Here is a 22,821-nt window from a genome sequence, read left to right on the forward strand (position 1 = left end):
GACATGGTTTGGTGACTACAAACACCCACAAAAGCAGAGATCCTTGAAATATTGGAGCCAGTCCGGATTTACTTGAAGCTGACAGACACTATTCAGGGACATCTTTATGGCAAAAGCTTTGCCTTCCTCATTCTGAGCGACTCAGGCTATTGTTAAGGCAGGCTCTTGTTCTGAAGGCAGACCCTCCTTGGGAGGGAAGGGGTGGTTCGCCCAGGGTGAAAACTCCAATTACCATGTCTGATCTAGAAAGTAGAGAGAACCCATTACCATTGAGAATTGGGAGTTGAGGATGCCACCTTGGAACGCTGATTTCTAATTGCTGTGAGAAAAAGGGACATTAGCAAATATTCTGTTTCATGGAGATCAGTAATTTCAATGCTTTAACGTTTTACCCTGTAGAGGGGAAACGGCTCGCTTTGGTGCCCTATTACGAGCTCTCTAGCACTGAAGTACTACAGGAGCTCACTAATTCTTTTCCTTCTGAGCAATGCCTGCCTTTCTTCTTTGAAGATGGCACCATTAACAAAGCTCCGCTCCATGTGGGTATAGCTGTGACCACAAAGACACAGGGTCAAGAATTTTGGTCAGTTTTGTGAGAATTGGGACAAAGCTGAAGAACGGTGTTTGGGGATCTTGCTGCCAGGACTGGCTCTGTGCACAAGAACAGGCCTACTTACAGGGGTATTGAAAGGCCTCTGAACAACAAAATCTCTTACGCTGGTCTGTCATAGCATCCAAAATTAGTCACTCTTTTGAGCCTTAGCATTGTAGACCCTTGTCAGAATACAAATTTGTCAAGCTGGAGATATGGCTAGCTGGACCTTAGCTTGATGGCTTTCAAGGTAGCATTGTTCTAATTACTGCTACTGTAGCCCAAAGAAGTTCTCCAGTCAAAGGGAAATCTTTGAAAGTTGAAGGATAAAAAGCAGCAGAAGAACTATGGCCAACAATTAATTAGAATTTCAGAGCACAGATGTCCATAGCCCAAGCGGAGAGCAAACTGCAACGAATGACTATTACTTAATATTTCAAAACCTACTGAGCCCCTTTCTTTCCCTCTCCCTATTTTCTTCCTTCTTCTTCTTCCCATTCTTATACATTCTTCTCTATTTTGCTCTACGTTTCTCTCCCTCTCTGCAACGATCTCTCCTTCTTTTCTCCTTTGCCAATCTTTCCCTCTAAACCCATTTGTCTTTTTCCTTCTCTCCAACCTCCCAGTCTCTCCCACTGTTTCCCCATTTCTCTCTACTTCTCCTTTAACCAGCCATTAATAGGAAATGGAAGGATATTTGAGGGTATTTGTTATATTTATTCAATACGGTTATATGCTCATGAGTTTTTTATGTCTTGATCTCAAAGGAAATCTAACTACATTAAGCTGCTTCTAGCTTCTGTGTGGCCCTTGATTGATTTTTTTCCCCTGTGGGCCAGAAGTACTTGATAGGATAAAGATTTTCCACCACCACCACATTAAGCCATGAGCATTGTAGCACGAATGTTTCTTATCTTGTTAAAGATAGCACCGGAAGGTCTGGGGCGCTAGACAGATTGTGATGAAGCAAGAGAGCAGGAGAGTAATTTGAATTCTAGAGCTGGAAGTGACCTTAGAGACCATCCAGTCCAATCTGGCTTTAGAGCTTGAGGCATCATTTTGGTATGGAAGATCTGGGTGGGCCATGAAAGGGACAGCTAGAATGGGGGCCTCAGGGCCCTGAGCATTGGCCACAGAGAGGGCGAAAGGGTTGGAGAGAGTCACATACTGCCCGTGTGTCCCAGACGCCAGAGCCAACCTGAAGCCTTTGCTTTAGGGAGCTAAGTATCTCACCAAATCTAAGCTCAGGGGAGCAGGCTTCCTTTTGTCAGCAACTGATAAGCCATGGTTCAGGCCTGAGGGCCTGCCTTGGCCCAAGTCGGAGCCAGGGGGTGGGGAGTTAGTGGGTGGTTGACTGAGTGAGTGGCTAGGTAGGTGAGTGGGTGGTTGGGTAAATGAATGGGTGGCTAGGTAGGTGAGTAGGTAGCTGGGTAGGTAGATTAGAATTCAGCGCTTATTAAACTGTGGGTCGTGACCCCACAGTTTAAGAAGTGATGAAGGGGTCTCGAGTAGAGAAAGTTTAAGAAGCCCTGGGTTAGATGAGTGAGTGGGTGGGTAGGTGAGTGAGTGGGTGGATGGGTGAGTGAATGACTGGTTAAATGACTACATGACTAGTTGGGTATGATGAGCATGAGCATGGGGAGTCTAGAGAGCGGAATTGTTCTAGGCGACTAATTGGACATCAGAACAGAGAAGCCGAATTTTCTTTACAATTTTATTTACAAAATGTACTAAAACTGTTTGTACAATACCCCATTACATTGAGGCTCGGGAACTTTTGCCCACACATGCAATTTATGCTTTGATAGCCATTAGTTTGCTTGGAAATGTTTTCGTTCACTTGAGTGCAGTTTTAACGACAAAAGGAAAAGAACCTCTAAAGAAATCGAATCCTCAAGTCTCTACTGCGTGAACTCTCATAGCTTAAAGTTAGTAGCCAAGAAGTTGAAGCAATCGATACTTTTAAAAATTTTATACATGCAAATTTAAAAAAAAATAACAAACCAATTTACCGGCCCTTCACCCTGGTGAAGTTTTCATGCCAAGAAATGGAATAAGCTTACATGAACGGCCATTTCTCTCCGTCCAAGGCCGGTTTGTCGCTTTGTGTTATACAATGTTGTCACGCACAGCTGTAGCTTCCCACTGCAGGGGATGGTATATAGCATTCCAAAGTTGAAAATCACAGTTTCATGAAAAAATGGAAAAAACCCCACAACAGTTTCATCTTGTTCAATACCATTTTAATACTTGACAGGTGAGTTCTTCTCTTTATGAAAAAGTTTTGGGAATGAATTTATATTACACTTTCCTGGGAACGTTTCATCCGACAGGACTTTTTGTCTCCCTTTCCCTTCTGAAGACTGAGTTTAAAATACGAAGGATCTGGGCCTAAGAGTACAACTTTGGGAAAGGACTCAAAATGCCCAGTCTTTCCAGTCTCCTAACTTCCAATCTGCACTCATTGTCAATGAGCTAAGACTATGAAACTGCAGAAAGCAGACTGCTATCTATATAGGAGGTAATCGATTAGTGCATGGAGACTGTACTCGTTTAGACTTCTCAGTTGAATCCCACAGTACAGATGCATCTATTTATTTATTTATGGATGGAGTGAAGTGGGCCTCTGACAGTGCACCCCAGTGGGGAGACTGATCCATCTTGAGGCTCCCAAGTGAGCGGTGCTGAGGATCTCTGTTTAGCAGTAGGATCAAGAATGCGCCTCTTTAATTTTTTTTTTTTTAGCCTTCGCCAACTAGAAAAGGACACATGCAGTCTGGGATGGAGTGTCACGGGCAGTCACAGGCAACAGGTGGTAGGCCAGGTCTAGCAAGAGTGAAGTGAGCTGGAGAAAGCGCCTAGGCTGAAATGGTAGGCCCTCTGTGAAAAGCTGTCCTGTTTCCATTGGTGGACACTTGAAAGGCATACGTATCAGAGAAAGCAGAGCTAAAACACAGTGTTGTTTCTGAGAAAAAAGTGATTCTAAACACGACTTGGAGCAGCATCTCCCTCACCTAAATGCTTGCTAGCTCTTCAGTTATGGGGGATTCCAATACATACAGAAAGCAAGAAAAAGTGATAGGCTTCTTGAAAAGCCGCTCAAAATCCATTGGAATAAAAGCACCGAGAGGTATGCCTGATAGGAGCGTCCTGTTCTCTTGTCATCCATGGGAGAGGGAATGGAGAGTGCCGTTGATTCCTTCACCAACTGGGAAATCACAGAAGCCTTCCAATGAATCTGGTTGCCGACTGCAGAGAAGTCACGGGTTAGTCTCTTTGTCCAAAGTGTTTGAATTCTCTTTTCTCAGAGGGTTGTGTTCATGGTCAAAGGATATACACATATTGGGAACATTGAAAGGATATAGGGCATATAGAAAATCTCCACTGATAGGGAATACCAAAGACATCTGGGCAGCAGCCAATTCTAGAAGTGCCAGTCTGGTTTCTCAAGCGATGGGAGACATAGATTTGAAATCATTTTAGCTAAGATGGAGCATGGGCAGGGGAGGGGGGTGGTATTCATAGAAATGAACTTAGGGAAATTGGTTTTGTTTTGTCGAAGAACAGGATGCTCATTTGCTGTGTACATGATATATACTGGGGTATCAAAGAATGGCTTTTGTGGAACTGCTTGTTTTTACAAGAATTATTTCCTTTTTTCCATATGAGAATCTTGCCCATCCACCTTGTGTGTGTATGTTGGTTTGTTTGTGTGTCTGTTAGATTTTCAAGCAAAGCAAGAATATTTCAATGATGATTTGCATTGCTGCAAGTCTCAGAGTGTTCCATAAGGCACTGAAGGACAAAAAAATCAGTTTTTCCTATTGAAAGGTCATTGCACCATCAGCAATATTCGTGTCATGCCTGACACCAAGGAGAGAGAAAAATCTGGCTCAGGATCCTTGAAGCAGCCACTTTTTCGGTGAATCGTCCTGTCACATGCTCCCAGTGGGGAGGGACCTGCAAAGGCAAGTGGGAGATTCAGCAGTGCCCCGAGGCTGGGCATCCCCTGGCCAAACCCCAGGGTTCTACAGTTCTCAGACTGGCACCAGCCTGGAGCTGCTCCCCAGCTGGTGTAGGCCCTCATGGGCCCTCACATAGCCAGCCAGACCATTTTCTGAAGCTTGATGCTCAAGGTCAGCTAGGCAGGGCTTCCTAAAGACCCTGGAGCCCTGGATACTTGGCTGATGACTTAGGTTGTTTGTAGGATAGAAACCATCTGTCACTGATATTGAGATGTAAAAGTGAAGGACTAATCTGATTTGGTAATTCCATTTCCCTGTGGCAAAGACCTTTAGTGTCTTTCTTACCTTCAAGAATATGTACAAGGTCCCCCTCTGGCACTTGAGGTCCTCACCGTTCTTTCATTTCATCCTGTTCTCTCCCACCCCTGTGCATTTGTACAAACTTAGACTGTACTCCCACATTCCCCACCATGTTGAAGTCCTACTTTGCCTTTAAGACCTAACTTTGGTACTACTTCCTTCCAGAAACCTTCCCCAAACCTTTTATTAAGAAGTGATTTGCCATGCCTACTCTCCCCCCATCTTGAATTTCTCGTGCCTCTTGGTTTTATCTTTCCTATGCACTGAAATTGAGAGACCGAGTGACTGAGGCAGAAGATTGGGCTGCTGCCTTGAAGTTTGAGGTTAGAAGGCCTGGGTCCAATTCCCGTCTCTGACATATCCCAGCTGTGTGCTCATATGGACAGATTACTTACTCCCTCGCTGTCTTAGGCAACTCTCTAAGACCAGACATTACAAACAGTTGCCCATTGGTAGAGGGAGTTTTCACTTGGGAGTTCCCTATACTAATGAAATCATAGGTCTGGGATCCAAACCCCGCCAATGTACTCAATCATATCCTAACCTGCAAAAGAGGCAATTGGGTGTCTGTCTAACCCATGCCATGATACTATAAATCCCTTAGAACTATAGACTTGTGCTCTGCATAGACTAAGCATTTAATAAAGGTGGATCGAATGCGTTTTCTGTTGAAGACATGTGCATTGCAGTTGTACCCAAGGTATTCTCATTTCAGAGCAAGGAAAAAATGTTTCTTGCAGATGACTTAGGTGTTTTCCTGTGGCTGCTCCTTCTGCTTGAAAGGTTACAGATGGTTTCTCTCCTATTCCCAATCTAAGCTTTTAGAGTTTTAAAGTTGGAAAAAAGCAAAATGTCCAGGGACTTGATATGCCATTGCAAGTATGCCCGCTTTGATGCCATGTTGCCCAGTGGAGATGCAGGTCACATGTGGGTCCCTCCCTCCCCTTCTGTCCGAGCACTGATTTTCACCCCTGTGGGATAGCACAATTATGGCCTGCTTGGATGACCTGTCCCTTCTTCATGCTAGGAGTGACTACAGGACTTGGTGGAAGGGGCATTGCAGACATTGCTCCCTCCCATCCCCAAGCCCAATAGCTCTATTCCAGAGCTCCGAACCAGACAATTTCAGAAAAGTAAACAAATTGGCTTTCCTTGGCTAAAATCTCCAAGCCCACTACTTCCTGCTGGCCCCTGGGTAGACCAGCTGCCAGGCCTCAGAAGAGCCCTCTGTGCCTGCCTCCCCATCTGCCAAACAGGGCTAGCAATCATCCTCCCTCTCTCCCAGGATGCTGCAAGGATACAGTGAAGTCTCCAAGGGGAAAGGACTTTGGGGAAACACAAACGCAATACATACTACAGTAACACCTCAGGCACCCAGCAGTGGGGAAGGACGGGATGGGGCACTTAGTGTCATGTTTTCAGTTAGTCAAAGGCCGACCTATTTAGGCAATGAAGGGGTGACCCTTCAGAGGCTATAGGCACTTGTCTCAGAAATGTTTACAAACTCATCTTATCTTTGATCATTTTCAACATTCAGCACCTCCAAAGAAGTCTTGTAGGAGCACACAGCTCACATTGCCTGAGAGAATAAACCTAGAGAGGAAAATGAGATCTTGTCCTTAAAGGTCACACTTACTTCCAAAGTCGACAACGGCAGAAAGAAGACTGGCTCTGCAGTCAGGAGACCTGGGTTCAAATCCGAGCTCTTATGCTTATTACCCTGTGGGACCTTGGGCAAGTCAGTTAGCCTCCCTGTACCTCAGTTTCCTCCTCTTTAAAACTGGAGGAGGTTGGACTAGATGGCCTCTGTGGTCTCTTCCAGCTTTAGAGCCATGATCTATGATCTATGCTCTATCACATAATCATTGAGAAATAAGCAGTATTTAAAAAATAGAGTCTGATTAGAAATGTAAGAAGCCAGAGGGAGTTATGAAAGACAATGGGGCCATTAGACAGTACTTATAGTAGAAAGAATGTTGGATTTTTGAATCAGAGAGAACCTGGGTTCAAGGTCTGATTCTGCCATTGACTAGCTGAGTAGTGTTGGGCATGTTTCTTCTTCTCTCTGAACTTCAGTTTTTTTTTCTCTGTCAAATAAGGGAGTTGAACTAGGTGGACTTTGAGATCCCTTCCAGCTCTAGATCTGTGATCAGATGTGTGACCTTGGGCAAGTCACTTGGCCTCTCTGGGCCTTGGTTTCCCCATCTGTAAAATGAAGGGGTTGGACTACTAGATGGTCTCTGAAGTCCCTTCCAGCTTTAGGTCTAGGATCCTATGTGTGACTAATGCACCAGTCACATCACTTACTTCCCTGGGCCTCAATTTCCCAATATGTAAAATGAGGCGGTTAGACTAGATGGCTTCCGAGGTCCCTTCCAGTTCTAAATCTGAAATCCTTTTAACTCCCAAGACTACATCCAGGCTGCAGGAGAAGGCAGAAACTTCCCAAAGTTCTTAGGAAATGAGAGGCTTTTTGTTGACCTAACTGGTGTCCTCCCAACAAACATTTTGCCAAACTCACTGTTTGCATTCACTACTGGTTTCCCAGTCCAGCTCAGATTTGTGCACTGACACAGGCAAAGTCTATTTCCAGGACTTAGGAGGCTTTCCCCTTGTTCCAACAGGCCTCTGACAGGCAGCCTTAGAGGGCAGCCCTTTGGGCCCGTGCTCTGCCCTGGCTTCAGGCCCGCTATGGTTCTGGTTGTCTGGGTGCTCACTGGGGTGTTACTGTATTGCTGTTCGTCCATCAAGACACAATCTTTTCTCATTTACTCAAGCCTCGAGAAGCAGGAATTTGCTTTGGGGGAAGGGACTCATCCAAGGGCACAAGACTGAAGCCAGAGAAAAGGGCAAAAGGCAAGCTCCGCCTTGGAGCCAAGGCAAGCTCTTCTTCTTGTGGGGCACCTACCACAGGACTATGTGCTTCTATGCTTCTGCTCAGTAACATTGAGGTCCAACGTTTGCTGATTCCAGGGTTTGCTCAGGCCCCTTCCCTGGGGCTATGTTTTTTCTTGAAGGCCAGTAGACGCTTCAATAAGCTACGGAGGTCATAGCTCCTGAGCATCCATGGCTGGGGGCCATGCTCTTGGGTGTAATGGCAGCTGCCCCAGCACATTCAAAGGTCCTGGGACAGTAATCTCCCTCAGCCCTCCAGTGACAGAATATATCTGGGTTGGGAGGGAGGGGAAGAGGGACCTGAGCATGGAGTCTCATGAGCCATTAGAATGGCTCACCACCAAGTACACTATAAGGGGGATGTGGACAGGGAGGAGCTTGGCAATGTTTCCCCTCCCCTTCTGGAGCTTTCCTTTGAAGAACTGAGCATACAGGGCTAGACTTGGCTCTCCATATAGCTGACTCCCATGTTAGGATCCTGAAGGTCACCAACAGGACATGGGCAATCACAGAGGCATGATGATCCCGTAGAAAGAGCATTCCCACTAGGAATCAGGGAACCTGGGTTCCAGCCTTGGCTCCCCTACTTGGTAGCTGTGTGACCTTGGGCAAGTCACTTAGCATCGCTGGCTCTCAGTTTCCTCCTCTGTCAAATGGGCATCATAGTACCTTTCCTCAGATGAGGTAACAGATGTGAAAGCATTTTTGGAGCATTAAAAGCTTATTATCTCAATGCAAGATATCATCATTTTGACCCCATTAATACCAAATCTGAGATAATTTGAGGGGGGCTGGGCTGAAGTTTGCCTTTGCACTGTTCTGCGAAGAGGAGGAGTGGCTAAGCAACTTAAAAATATGCACAAAATTGCAAAGGGTTTGTTTAACCTGCTCGGGAGAACAAAATGTTTTTAAGGACATCGACACATTAAGTGTTTGCATGCAAATGGATGATGCTAATTAAAAATGAGTTCGTTCTTTTTTTTTCCAAAAAGCAGACCCAGCTGAACCTCTACTTGAAAACATGGTTAGTAACATTTCGTGACTATGTTATGACTAAAGATTGAAAAATAGCTGATGTCTGCAGCAGCAAGGAACAAAAAGCAAATTAAGGCATCAAGATTCTGTTTAAACTCAAATAGTGAAGGATAGTCATTTGTTTTAAAAAGCCTTGGACTGATGGAGAGATTGATTGCCCTGAGGTTGGGGAATGGAAGGAGAGTGAGTGGAGGCTCAGGAATGATAGTCATGAGCTTATGGGTACCAATGGCTTTAGACAACAAAGAACAAAGGATTATCTTTGATAACAGGAGTATAAGTAGGATTTAGTCCAACGAATGGAGTCACTCAGTGTTCTTTTCTACTGCAGACATCAGTTTGGTTATTAACTATGGCATATGTACTGAAAGGTATTAAAAATCGATTCCTGAAAAGATGCCTATAATCAGACCTTTTCCTAATTCAAACTGGCCTTGCAGCTGGTCTGAATCAGGTGAGGCTTTGCTGTAGGTCTCTAAGTCCCAGTGGCCTCCAACAGCAGAAGTCTGAATATAGATGGGAAGGGTCAGGGGAGGGGCAGGGAAGAGAAGTTTGTTTCATGTCCTCCAAGAAACACTTACCTGAGCATGAATTCTTGGGGAAGGGAAAAAGAGGGAAAATATGACTCAAATATTGGAAAAAAATGGTCACTGGATTCAAATGACTGTTTAAAGAATCATAGACTCCCTTTGGGATCACTTCACTTCATTTCTGCTACTCATTTTTATCATCGATTACTGGACTGAGTAATGAGAATGGCTTCTCTAGAGACTTTGTTCCATGGCGGGAGAGGGGAAGGGGAAAGGGAAAAGGACGAGGGAATGCGATTCAATCACAAACATGTTACCCAGAAACTCAAGGAAAGCATCATTCATTATGTGTGACAAGAAAGGCACAGTCGCCGAATAGTTTTCAAAGAATCCAACAAACACTCTGAAGACTAGACATGGCTCGGGAGAACATCACCGAGCTGAAAAAGGAAAGGGCACACAATGCACAGCAACGGAAGGGCAATTAGCTTAGTCGTAGCAGGCCTTGGCCGTACCCTAGATCTTAACACTCTCTGTTCCATACACGTTGTAGCCTTCTCTGTAAGTGGCGTAATTCTGGGTGGTGGCGGCAGGAGCAGGCTTAAAGTTTTGAGTGTTCTTCGTGAGTTTCATGCGTTTGGATTCCGCTCGGGATTTGTAGCAGAACTCTATCAGAGCCACCATCATGGCCAGCCCCAGGCCTCCAACAAGGATATAGAATACGCCGGCCACGTTGCTCAGACTCAGAGCGCTGGTCTTGTCCTAAGAGAAATGGACAATGTGATTAGTTGGTGGGAAAACCACAGGCAGTGGGACATCATCATGCTTTGCAACAGTTCAGGGCTGTCCTACACTGTCAAGATAACTAAACACAGGCATAGATGGTATGGCTCAACCCTGGCAACTGGCTCATGTCATGCAATGAGTACATTATGCTTCCACTGACTGCTATGATCCCAGGGGTCCTACCGCCTCAAAAAAGATGTTAAAAGCATAACCTCCTGACAACTAGCTTTAGGAACCAAAGAGTAAATGGAAGCATAATTCATCCCTCTGCCAGCCTCACTAAACACCTATTGTCAGAGTTTAGCCATGGCATCTCTCTCTGTCTTTCTCTCTCTCTGTCTCTCTGTCTCTCTCTCTTTCTCTTTCTCCCCCTCTCTCCAAGTAACAATTCCATTTGGGAACCTAAAGTATTCTTTGGCCTCTCTACCCTGCAGTCCTTTCCCCCATCCTCCTTGAAGCACTACATCTATTAGTCCCCAAAGCAATGGGTGAGAGTATTAGAATTTCCTAAAACTCTGAGCTGGGGACATTCTTTGCCAGGGTCTTTATATCAGTGTTTGCTCCACTTCTTTCTCAGTGGTTGAGAGATCACTCTAGGACTAGCTTTGATTAGGGTGCCAAGCCTTTCTGCTGATGGACTCCATCTGCAGTAGAAGTTAGTCTGTCAACGTCCTCCCAAGAGCTGCAGGGGCCTAGTAGGAGGCCCCTTTAGTCCCCGATTGGCTCCATTTACAAATCAGGGAACATTTCTAGGAGGCTGGTGATTTTAAAAAAAATACCAGCTCCTTTTAAAACTTGGATTTCAGTGAATGTTAAGGATAATCTTTAAAAACACTAAATTGATCATAAGCTTTCTATTTGCTAATTTTTAAAAATGAGGAAGACGGTCAGTTACTTTCAGGTCAGACTGCAAATTTGTCTAAGCTAAGACTGCATGAGAAAGCAAAACCTGGATTGCTGAATAATGGAAAGGAAAAAAAATTGCTACCTGGACCCCACCTTCAAGGTAGGACTGACCAAGGGAGGGAGGAGGGGTTTTCATTGAAAAAGTAGCATTTTGTAATCTGTTTAGAGGGAATTGTAACCATTTTGCTACTGGATTCATCAGAAAGATTTGCTCATCATCAGCTTATTACCCCAATGGATTAAGTTCTCTGTTTTAGCTATAATGCAGTGGGGAGCCATCAAGGATGCTGAGCAACAGAAGGAACATAGCCAATCCTTGTGTCTTTAAGGCAATTAAAGTTAAATGGGAAAGATTATACATTTGTATGGCCACATCCACATGTTTCTATTTCTTAGATGCTAGTCCTATACTTGTTTGCCCTGATGCAAAGGCCAAATGAAATTGGACTGTATATGAAGGAGGATGGAAAATATCCCTATAAGCAACCCTGTGACTCATTGCTTGTCTAGGAGAAGTGACAGTTCAAGTTGAGAAAGTAATCCAAAATATATGTCACTTATGGCAATGGATCAATTTTAGGTTGGCTCCTCCCCTGCCCTTCCCCCCACTAATGTCACCCCAGTCTCACTATTGGATTTCCATATGTGTTCCTTGACATGGCCCCTATAAGCTGTGGCAACAAGAGTTCTGAGTTTCATATAACTGAGCTCCCAGGTAATTATGTCATTTATGGCCACGAGACAGAACTACAGTAGCAAAATGGTTCAGTGCATAGGGGAAATGAATGTTGGCGTTTCATGAAATGAATTAACCGATCCCACAATATTAGTTTAAAGAAAGTAAAAAGGAAAAAAAAAACGGAAACTCAAAGGAAAAAAATAACTTTCTTGGGGGAGCAAAGGGATAGAGGGGTGGGGTGAGGGAGAGGCGGGGAAGAGTGTTTCATGCTTATCAATGTGATGTTAATCCTGACGATGTATACCCTCAACGAGCATGCGGCTAGATCTCAAAAGCGCTCCAAACAGCTTTGGAAGTGAGAAATGGGACAGACTTAGTGGTCTTCGAGAACCACCCAGGTGCTGGACTTGATTCAACAGCAGCTGGAATGAAGCTGATTCATGAATTCTTCCAGAGACCAGTCTGGTTTCCCGATTTGAGGGTGGGGCCAGCACAATATTAGAATAACCAAAAGTACTTACAACTTAACAAAGTCTCTGATACTGGAAGAGAAAAAAAAAGCTGTTGTGATTGGTTCTTTTTTTTTTTTGGTGATTTTGGAATTGTTTTTCCTTGAGCCTTTAAAATGTAAAATACAGTGGAAACCCCTTAGAATATACTGTGGGCCAAATCACGGCCTTTCTCCAAAAGAACGGGCATAATACCACCAGCCCGGTGTGATATGGTTGATCCTCAAGACCCATCCTTGGTCCGTTGCTTCAAGAGTAGCATTATAAGGGGGTCCCATTGTATCGAGGTAGGGTTATATGTGTTTGTGCAGTGTGTGCATGCATGTGTGTGCGTGTGTATGTATATGCATGCGTGTGTGCATGTATGTGTGTGTGTGTGCGGGTGTTGTTTTGGGAAAGCCATTTCAGGGGGAATCAAATAAACAGTGGGTCAAACTGCGATTGCTAATCAGTACAAAAAGACCGCCAGCGACTGACCTTACTCCCGGAGTCCTTGGCTCCGCACTCCCCCTTATCGTACCACCATTTGTTTTTCAGCTTGTCTAAGATGCCTTGTTCACTGAGTTTCAATACTGCAAGGTTTACAGGCGTTCTTCACGTGGGAAATAACATAAATAACATTATATTATGTTATTTTATGTTATTCAAGCTTCAAACTACTTTAAAACTATAGAAAGCGATAAAGCAGGGAGCCCTGGCCACAGTCATTTTAGACACTGCAGGCAACCTGAGCATTTTTACCTTATCAAACTTTACACTAGAGCATCTCTATATTTACCAGGGCCTGCCCATATCGCTTTGAGTAATCGGCACACACTGTTAAATAACGAGGGTAGAAAAACAAGGCAGTCACTTGTTGGGGCGGGCTCTCTCTCCCCTTGGATGCAATTGTCTGACTGCCACTTACTGCGAGTTGGGTTTGATCTAACTGGGCATCTTGTTGGACTTCCAGACAGAAAGCATTTGGGGGCATGGGAAGCAGCAGGGGAGAAGAACAAGAAAGGAGTCCACATTACAGACAGAAAAGCTGAATGCAACAGATCAGACACCATTGTTGTTGTTGTTGTTGTTGTTGGCATCCTCATCGTCCTCGTCGCCATCCTTCTTTTCCTTAGCCGCATGAAGATAGTGGCTGAGAAAGTTCATTGAAACATTCACTGGAGAGGCCTGAAAAGGCCATCGAGACTTTGCCAATATCACAAGTATCTCTTGACCCAAGGCACACCTAAGAGTACGCACCTCTGTTGGTATCCTCCTTTTAGGGCTCACTGTGGGGTGGAGGTGACCCTGGGCTTTCAAGGGCACTGCCAGAAGAAGTCCTGTCAAGCTCTAAAGGCTTCTTTTCCATACTGAGCTCTAGATTGTATGTCTGGCAGCTGAGGGTCTCCCTGGTTAAGTATGTAGAGGCTCACCATCAGAAATGGGATGGGGGGGGAATAGAGCATAAAAAACAATTTTTTTTTCTATAGAAACTCATGAAACTTGTCTGCCAAGGCCTGGAGGGCTTGACCTTTTTGTGGGTGGTGGGAGGATTCAAGATCCAGGTTTCTTGAAGCATCAAGGTAAATGTTGTACATGTAGCAACATTCTAGATATGCAACTTGTCCCTCCAGGTTATAAACAGGTGGCATATGTTAGTCACATGAAAAGAGAGAATGGGGGGGCTAAAGATGGAGGGACTAGATTCTGGGTAGCCTTCTCTAACTGCTATGGCTATATGACCATAGCTGAAGTGCCTCCAAAGACACAGCTCATCCTTGGCCATTGAAATGGCTACTTTGGATTCAAAGGCAGACCACTTGTGAGGCAAGTGACTGATACCATAGTGCCAAGTGGTGCCAAGGACACTGCTGATTCCATAGCTGTGGGGAGGAGGTAGGTGGCCTCCATATGTATCTGCAGTAGTGGGGGCTTCTCTCTGCAAAGAGACTGGGAAAACTCCTGAAAGATCAATTTTCCAGGCCCCATGTCCCCTCCATCAGATGCTTGGGTAGGCCTGTCCTTGGCCTGGCTGGGGTAACTGACATTATTTCTGGGATTGTTTCTCATCTGTCAATGACTATGATGATTCTGGCCCCCTGTCTTCTCTCTAGGGAAGCTGAACATTCAATTAAATATCTCTAGTTGCTTTGAGTAAAAGGGCATTATAGAGACAGTACAGTGTTAGCTTATCATGAGGCAAAGTCAAAATAAGAAAACCAGTAGGAATTAAACAACAATTACATAGACCAAATCATGAAAAAAGAGCATCAGTTGATGGTATCCTGACCAGCCCTAGTACCATGACTAACTGCCCCACTTACTTTCTATAGGAGATGATGAAGGTCACCATGAACATGTCCCACAATGCTCCTTCCATCTCACAAATAAGTCTGACCAATCCCCTTTTCTGACCAATGCCAATCCTGCCACAGGCACAGAGAGCAGGCCTCTGGAACAACCCTACTCACTGAGCCTCCCTGCCTTTTCCCTACCACCACCATCATAAGAGGGAGCAACTTTGCCACTTTTGGATGTGTAATGTGGCTTCTTAATGGAGGACTCTTAAGACAGTGGCAGGTTGATGACAGGCTATTGTTGGAAACTGGAGCCTGCATTTCATCATACAACTGGGAAAGTCTTTGGGGAGACTTTCCTTAAAGTCCCAGTGGCCACGGTCTTTTGAATTGAGAAGAGGGAGGGAATTGATAGGGGTGCTATATGGTAGGTAAAGCATCATAGGATTCTCCAAAGGAAGCTTGAAATTCCATTATGATATTATCTGGGGCTGAAAACTAAAGGAGTCAGGAAAACCCTTAAAGCCGGGCCAGGTAAACCTCTGATACTGATGTCTCTTGGGACCCCCTGAGTCATTGTCCTCTGGCCCATCTTCACTACTCTCTGACATGTGCATTTCTATTCGCCCCTCTTTATACAGTTATCCCTTCTACATCATGACTTTCCCCATCATATCGATATATAGAAGGTTGGCATTAGAAATTAAATGGGAATTTTGGGGGAGTTTTGTGGAAGCTGCAGATGACACATGAAGGCTAGCAGATGACACAGAAAACGTTTAGAAACTCAGAAATGCATAAATATATGTATAGTATTGTGTAATATCAACATATTCTATCATTTAATACCATAAAAATTCAGATTTCTTCTCTGGTACAAAGGGAGAGCCAAAAATTTGACTCAGATTTTCCAGATGGCAGGGGCTCGGTGCCCCAACCCCTGCGATGTGGAAGAGATAACTGTATTGTTCTCTTTTTCCTTCTTTACTCTTTTCTTACTTTCTTTTCCTTTCTCTTTTCTCCATTTCTTTTCCATGTATATGTTTTGGGCCAGGTCTACACAACCTAGGGCTGATAGGTTTATCAGGAGGTCTGTCTATCACCCCGTCATTTCTGTACCTCTCCAACCACTTGACATTTCCACTCCCTCGGCTCCAAGGTATCTTGGGCCTTTGTGGCCTTCCTTTGGTTGACTCAGGTTTCCTAATAGTGATTATTAGTCTGCCAAGTTCCGTTTGCTTCACAATTATCCCTCACCACCCCTCCTTGCCAATCAAAACTCCTACTTTCTCAATTTGGGTGGTCTCAGCTAGGTGTTGGCAAGGAAGCTGTCTGCTTACAAAGTGGTAAATAATTACTCGACAGAGAGTAGTGGCACTCAAAAGAAGTACCTGTTAATTCAAAGGCTCATAGGATCCTCGATCTAGAGGTAGAAAGGACCTTAAGGGTCATTAAGTCCAGCTGCCTCATTTTACAGATGAGGAAACTGAGATCTAGGGAGGTAAAGCAACTTGTCCAGGGTGACAGTTACATTTGAACTTAGGTCTTTGTAGCTCCTGCCTTGCTGAAACACATGGATATTCTTCTAAGCCTTCCTGGTGGCCCTTGGCTCTTCTCTAACTGGAAGGTTACCAGCCCTTGCCTTGGGCCTGTTCAGTGACTCCCTGTGGGATTGCTTCCATTATGGTTTGCTGAGTCCTACTCGAAAGCACTGAGACTCACAACTGACATACAGTGGGTTCTTACACTGCCATTGCTGACAAGCACCATAGGCCACTGGAAATTATGGCCTTTGAATGGGAAAAAATACCCCCAATCAAGTCCAGTCCATTTCAGAAAACATCACAAAGGCAGGCAAAGGAAAGTATAGATAAATACACTTAAGGAGGCCAGGATGGCTGCCAAGAAAACAAACAGAAGCTACTTTCAAAGCCAAATCTCCCACCATTGTATGCCTCACTGGGGTAGGGCCAGGGACAAAGGGAGCCTCTCAGAAGTTCTCGACACACTATTGACTCTGTTTGCTCCACATTGTATGATCCCCACTACAAAGTCACATGAAGGCTTTTCCTTTGCACAAACTACCTACCCCAAGCCAAAGCCAACTGTTTGAAATTTCAAATGATAGACCTAGGTTTGGAAGGGACCTTAGGGGCCATCTTGGCCAACTCCTTCATTTTCCATATTGGGAAAGTGAGGCCCAAGGAGGGGTGAAGTGACTTATCCAAGGTCACACATAGGATCCTAGATCTAGAGCTGGAAGGGCCCTCAGAGACCATCCAGGTCAAACCCTTCATTCTAGAGACTGAGAAGCTGCAAGCCAAGGAGATGAGGTGACTTGACTAGAATCACACACAGGCCCGGAGCTCTAGAGCTGGAACATCCTTTAGAGGTCATTCAGTCCAACCCCCTTATTTTACCAGGTAAAGAGACTGAGGCCTAGGGAGGTGAAGGTCATGTGTAGGATCATAATTGTCATGTTGGAAGGGACTTGCGAGGCCAGCTAGCCAAATTCCCTAATTTTACTGGTGAGGAAACTGAGGCCCAAAGCTGAAGCTATTTGACCAAAGAGGCCAGACACGAAACCAGGTGCTCCTCCTCTAGAGCCATCACCTCCCATTTTCCCACCTTTGCCCAATGACTCTACAGAGGGAGCTCCAAGACCAGGCCTGTCCTAAATCTTGTCCCTCCTCTGGCCCCCTAATTGGTGCTGATTGAACTTATGGGAACTCTATGCCTTTCCAATCTTCACCCCGTTGTGAGGATTGATTATACAGGCTTACTCATCAGCCTAGGGACAGCAGGTGAGGGGACTGAGGCAACTTGAAGGTTAAACAACTTTCTTCAGGCCACATAGCAAATTATTGGGTAGGACCTAAAAGGCAGTGAGGCCTCATGTACTTCCAAATAATGAGAACTCTCACTTTTCTACTACTCTAAGGTTTATCCAAGTACACTCCTCACAATTGGCTTATGACGTAGGCAATTTAAGGATGATTAATTTGTCCCATTTTACAAAGGGGGAAGTAGAGGCTCACAGAGGGGAAGGAATTTGCCCAAGTTTGCAAAATTGCAAATGAGTCAGCGTTTGAACCCAGGGCTCCTGACTCCAAGTCCATACTAGCACCACCAAATCCTATGTTCTGTGCTTTCCAGAAAAACACTTCTTTCGGAAGTCAGGAATGTTACTATAACGCCTTTTTGTTGGGATTATCCCTGACCCAATAAACTCTTAGCCTAGCAAGGGCACATCTCACAGCTGAGATCTCTTGCTGCCATTCCCTGAGAAAACTCCAGAGGGATATGACACAGGCCCTTTGGAGAGTGGGGAAGCATTCCGAGATTTAGAACAGTACTGGAAGAAGCTGTCCAGATTCTTTTCCAGGAAAGTATTTGGGCGGTCATTCACTCAACAAGTTCACTGCAAAATTCTTGCTTAGTAGAGATTTCCTAGAGAAAGATATTGAGTAAGGATGGGGGCCCAGTAGGAGAGACTACACACATCAGCATGACTTTTGGCTCCCAAACACCTCCTTCACTAACCTGCCACCATGCCTATATTTCTGGCATTAGAATTTCATTCCTCGGGTCATTTCCTGTTAAAAAGCACATGTCCTCAAGAGGATGCGAGGAAACTAATACACAATGGTCTAAAAAGTTACGCAATGTTCTCTTACATTCAGAATTGATTTTTAGAATCTTCAGAGAGAGGCAAGGACCTTTAAGCGGAGAACTACATTGTAAGGACATCTTTGAAGGGTTCTGTGAAGGGGAAGGTGGTCGTTAAATGTAGATGGACTCTGGGCAGAAGGGAGGGCAAGGAGGAGAGACAGTGGGGAAAACCAAAACATATCCTAAGGGCATATTGAGTTTGCTTTGATTGCTAGACACAGTTATTAGCTGGCATGAGGTAACCGGTAACCATGTTCACTTGGCTTTCTTTTCATTTGATCCATTTGAGGAATAAGAATGGAGAGGGGTCTTTGCTCTGGCAGCATGACTCAAAGATGGATGAAGCTCTAAGTGAAAGAGTTAGGATGACTTAGGGCCTCCTCTGATGCTTTATCACGGCACACAGGTGACTCTGGGAATCCTGCCAGTACAATATGAGCTCTGGCAGCTAAAAAAGCACAGGCCTGGTGACAGACCATATGTCTGTGGTCTGAGGTCCAGCCATGAAAATTTGGAGAGCCTCATTACCAGCTTGGCCACAGGGTGCTTATTTCATTTTGCTTTTTGCCACAACTCTCAAAGATCATTTTATCAGTCATAGTGGAATTGTGATCTGTACCAGTGGAGGGAATACTGACACTGGGGAAATAAGAAATGCTTGAAATTTTGAAGAAGAGTGATTTAAAGACTAAAGTGACCAGAATCTTGCCACACTTTGATACTTTTTGCCCTAATAGTCAAACCATGCTTTTGGTGGCAATGCACAGGCTGAGGCCCAGTGGTATTTTTAATGTCTAGAAGCTTCAAAGTGAGTTCAGATTAGGCAGGAAGGACGAGTGGGTTAAACTGAGCAGTGACTAAACTCAGCAAAAGTTAGCCAGTAAGAAAACTATTTGCTTCTAGATGGAGATTTTATTATTTTTTGCTCCCTGTGGTATTTATTTTCTTTCTTCATTTGTTACAGCGATCAGAAACAATACTGATACTTTAATAAACTGTTTCTCCTTCTTTTCTTCTTCTTCTTCCTTCCTCCTCCTCTTCCTCCTTCTCCTCCTTCTTCCTTCTCTTCCTCCTTCTCCTTCCTCTACCTTCTCCTTCTTCCTTCTTCTTCCTTCTCCTCCTCCTCCTTCTCCTTCCTTCTTCTTCCTTCTCCTCCTCCTCCTTCTCCTTCCTTCTCCTCCTCCTCCTCCTCCTCCTCCTCCTCCTCCTCCTCCTCCTCCTCCTCCTCCTCCTCCTCCTCCTCCTCCTTCTTCTTCTTCTTCTTCTTCTTCTTCTTCTTCTTCTTCTTCTTCTTCTTCTTCTTCTTCTTCTTCTTCTTCTTCTTCTTCTTCTTCTTCTTCTTCTTCTTCTTCTTCTTCTTCTTCTTCTTCTTCTCTTCCTCCTCCTCCTCCTCTTCCTTCTCCTACTTCTTGTTCTTCACAGCAAATAAAGGGCACAGGATGGATTGCATAGCTTAATTTCTTACATATTTCAATCATCCACACTTAGGGTTAAAGGAACTGCAAAAACTGTGCTCTGTAATTCAGGGCACTACTTACTTGGTAACAATTATCCAAATTGCAGTCAGAGTCCCTAGGAGCAACCACAAGGCTTTAGGGCATATCTTATGGATTCAACGTGATTTTAGTAATGGAAATTTTACATGGCGGGGCAGGAAACAGGCAATGATAGTCTCAGAGAAATTCCTGAGAGGTAGCCAGGATATTTCCCCCTTGCAAAATTATACTTTTTTCTGGAAAAATAAATGAAAAACTTTTAGAACAAAAAATCCTCAATTTATTTTCGAGAAAGTCAAAAGTAATACACAGTAACAAGATACCTATGACACAACAAAAAGAAGTTTTACAAGTTTTATTTTGAAGATAACCTGAGTTGTGAATAGCTTGGAGTCATGTCAAATTCTTTGCTATAACAAAAAATGCCAAGAGAGTAATTTAAGAATGTTGGGCTGTCTTGCAAGGAAAAGGAAGAAGAGAAATGTGGGCCATGGTAATTCATCAGCAAAAAGACTCTGCCAAAGAATCTAGTGATCCTGGAAGATGCCTGGAGATGCAGTGTCTCCAGAGGACCTTGAACTATGGAAAATGGAGCTGAAGCTGACAAAGTTGGTATGGAGAGTGACAGCTTTAAGGACACAAAGGGGGCAAGTGGGAAAAGAGAATATGAGGAAACAGTGATACAGCCGGTGTCTGCCAAGACCACTTGGAAAGATTTCAGCATTATTTACAAGAAGGCAATATCTCCAGCGCCTGTTGGGTAACTTCCATAAAGTAGCTCAGACATAAGACATCGAGGAAGGTGATTATCCTCAGTGTCATTAGGACCATGTTGGTCAAGGGGTATCTGATGTGTGTGTGTGTGTGTGTGTGTGTGTGTTTGTGGGTGGTGTTTCTAACAGTATATTTAAAGATGCCATGTTTGGAAGGTTTAGCTTGAAGTCTGAATATTTTAAAAAGGATGTAATTGCCTTAGAGTTTAAACATACAATCTTTGGCCCAACCTGCAATAAGATTGGAATGGATGCTGCCCTTGGAGTCTGAACATCTGGGTCCAAGTTCAAGCTCTGCCACTTACTTGTTATGTGACCTTGGGTGAGTCACCTTCATGTTTCTAAGGTTCTGTTTTCTCATCTATAAAACAGAAGTGATAATCTGTGTTCTGCCTGCCTCACTGGCTTGTGGGGGTCAAATGCGATAATGGATATGAAAGCATTTTGCAAATGGTAAAATGGTATATGAGTGTAAGCTAAGTTTAGAGGGGGACTGTGCGGGGAGGAAGGAGGGAAGTGGTGGAGCTTACATTCTGCTGGGGGACACAATATATACATCAAATATAAGGTGTGAGAAGGGCTGGGGTCCTAATAACTGGGGGTGGTGTGGAGAAGGCTTTCCAGAGAAGGCAGTATCTATGCTGAGCCTTGAAATAAGAAAAATGAATGGATGGAGCATTTATTAAGTGTTTACTATGTGCAAAAGCCCCAGTGGGGCTTTTAAGTTAAGCACCAGAGGTGCAAGTAGAGGAGTAAGATGGTCCCTGCTACTAAGGAGCTCAAATTCTAATGAGGAGGAGATGATACATGATCAATGATGATATGGTTAATGAATAATGTACGCAGGGTGTCCCAGCAGTCTTAGTGCAGTTTGAAGCTCTCAAAAGATGTTAATAAAATGTTAATGGCCCTCAGTGGAACAAGGGAAGTTTGGAAGAAGGGTGCTATTCCTTGACACGGCCTGCTTTTGTTTTACTTCTACTCTCTACTGTCTCCCTGAATGGAAGGGAAAAGAACACCCATCGCTCTGAGAAGTTACAAAGACAAGATGTTGAGCTTGAGACGCCTGTAAGCTAATGGCTCACATTTCCCTTAACACCCAACTATAGAAATTAATTAAATTATATTATTAATTTTAATTCAGTTAAATTCAACAAAAAGCAAGATGCAAACGCATTCGTGTAGAGGAGTATGGTGGAAGAATATTGGTGATATCACCTCATAAAACAGCAAACAGAAGCAGAAGCAAAAGTAAGGTTAAGGCAAGTCTGGCATGAGACTCAACTATGCTACGTCATCCCACCGGTACTCAGAGATGATGCTGGTAGGAGGACAAGCAGCAAGACTTGTTAACATTACTGTAACTATTTTTATGACCAATGAAAATGGAAGTACCACATTCTGTTCCTATCATCTGAGTCCTAGAGGGAGAAACGACACTTAATAATGGCACTTGGGAAAAGTGGATGGACTTGATCAATGCACACTGAAGAAATGTGGGCTGGAGGCAAAACAACCTTCAAAACATCAAGGGATCATTTTACAAACTATCTTGGGGCAGAGAAGATATCAAAAGGATGCAAAAATGACAGATAATGAAAACATTGAAAACAAGGAGATAGATAGGATGTCAATTACTACCAGCCCACACTTCCTCGTCTTTAGAAAATCTATGAGAACGATCTACACAATGACTACATATCCAGGGTACCTTTGATGGAAAGATAAGAAGGGGACAAGTATGCTTTTCCAAATGATTCTCTATAGCAGATCAGATCTTTACTCATTCACCTGACTGAAAGGTATGGAAAAAACAAGAACCTATTATATTTATTTTTTGTCGATTACCAAAAAGAGACTTGGTGGATCAAAATACAGCCTATAAAATTCTCCTTCATGAATTTGTTAAGATGATACAAAGATTCTCTCATGCATATATTAAAACCACAGAAGATTTCTTGATAAATTCATTTCTAGAGTAGGTTCAACAACTCTCTCATTATTATTATCAAGTGAAGCATAAAACAGGGAGACGTACGCTCATCAAAGGTGTCTGCCACTGTGACAGTAGCTCAAATGGAAGAGGGATTTCCCCTTAGACATCACATCTTCTAGCATAGGTTCCCAAAGTGGGCAAAACTGCTCCCTGAGGAAGGCTAGAATGATGGGGGTGGGGTGGTAATAGCCTTGGGGGATGCAAATTTTTTTAAAAAACCATTAAGGGGTTAAAATCAGTAGATTTCAGGGGCAGGCACTGAGTAATTCTTTTTTGAAAAGGAGGCAGTAGGCCAAATACATTGGGAACCTCTGTAGAATCTAGAGGCTTTTGTTCAGGGGTTCTAGTGTG

At 44.0% G+C, this 22,821-nt stretch overlaps 1 protein-coding gene across 2 annotated transcripts in view; it reads right to left on the minus strand.

Annotated features, from left to right (window-relative positions):
• Positions 1–2,300: 2,300 nt before the first annotated feature.
• Positions 2,301–22,821, minus strand: part of GRIA3 (glutamate ionotropic receptor AMPA type subunit 3) — a 197,015-nt gene continuing 176,494 nt past the window's right edge. The window contains exons 12-14 of one of the 2 annotated variants that reach the window (XM_036740134.1): positions 12,735–12,849; positions 9,893–10,139; positions 2,301–4,552 (exon numbers count right to left, since the gene is read on the minus strand). In XM_036740134.1, the coding sequence (XP_036596029.1) occupies positions 9,894–10,139; positions 12,735–12,849 (361 nt within the window). In that variant the 3' untranslated portion in view covers positions 2,301–4,552; position 9,893. Of the gene's footprint in view, positions 4,553–9,702; positions 10,140–12,734; positions 12,850–22,821 lie in introns of those variants that run through there. The other variant, XM_036740135.1, reaches the window with a different exon arrangement.

This window comes from Trichosurus vulpecula, chromosome X (genome assembly GCF_011100635.1).
Source record: "Trichosurus vulpecula isolate mTriVul1 chromosome X, mTriVul1.pri, whole genome shotgun sequence".
NCBI lineage: Eukaryota > Metazoa > Chordata > Mammalia > Diprotodontia > Phalangeridae > Trichosurus > Trichosurus vulpecula.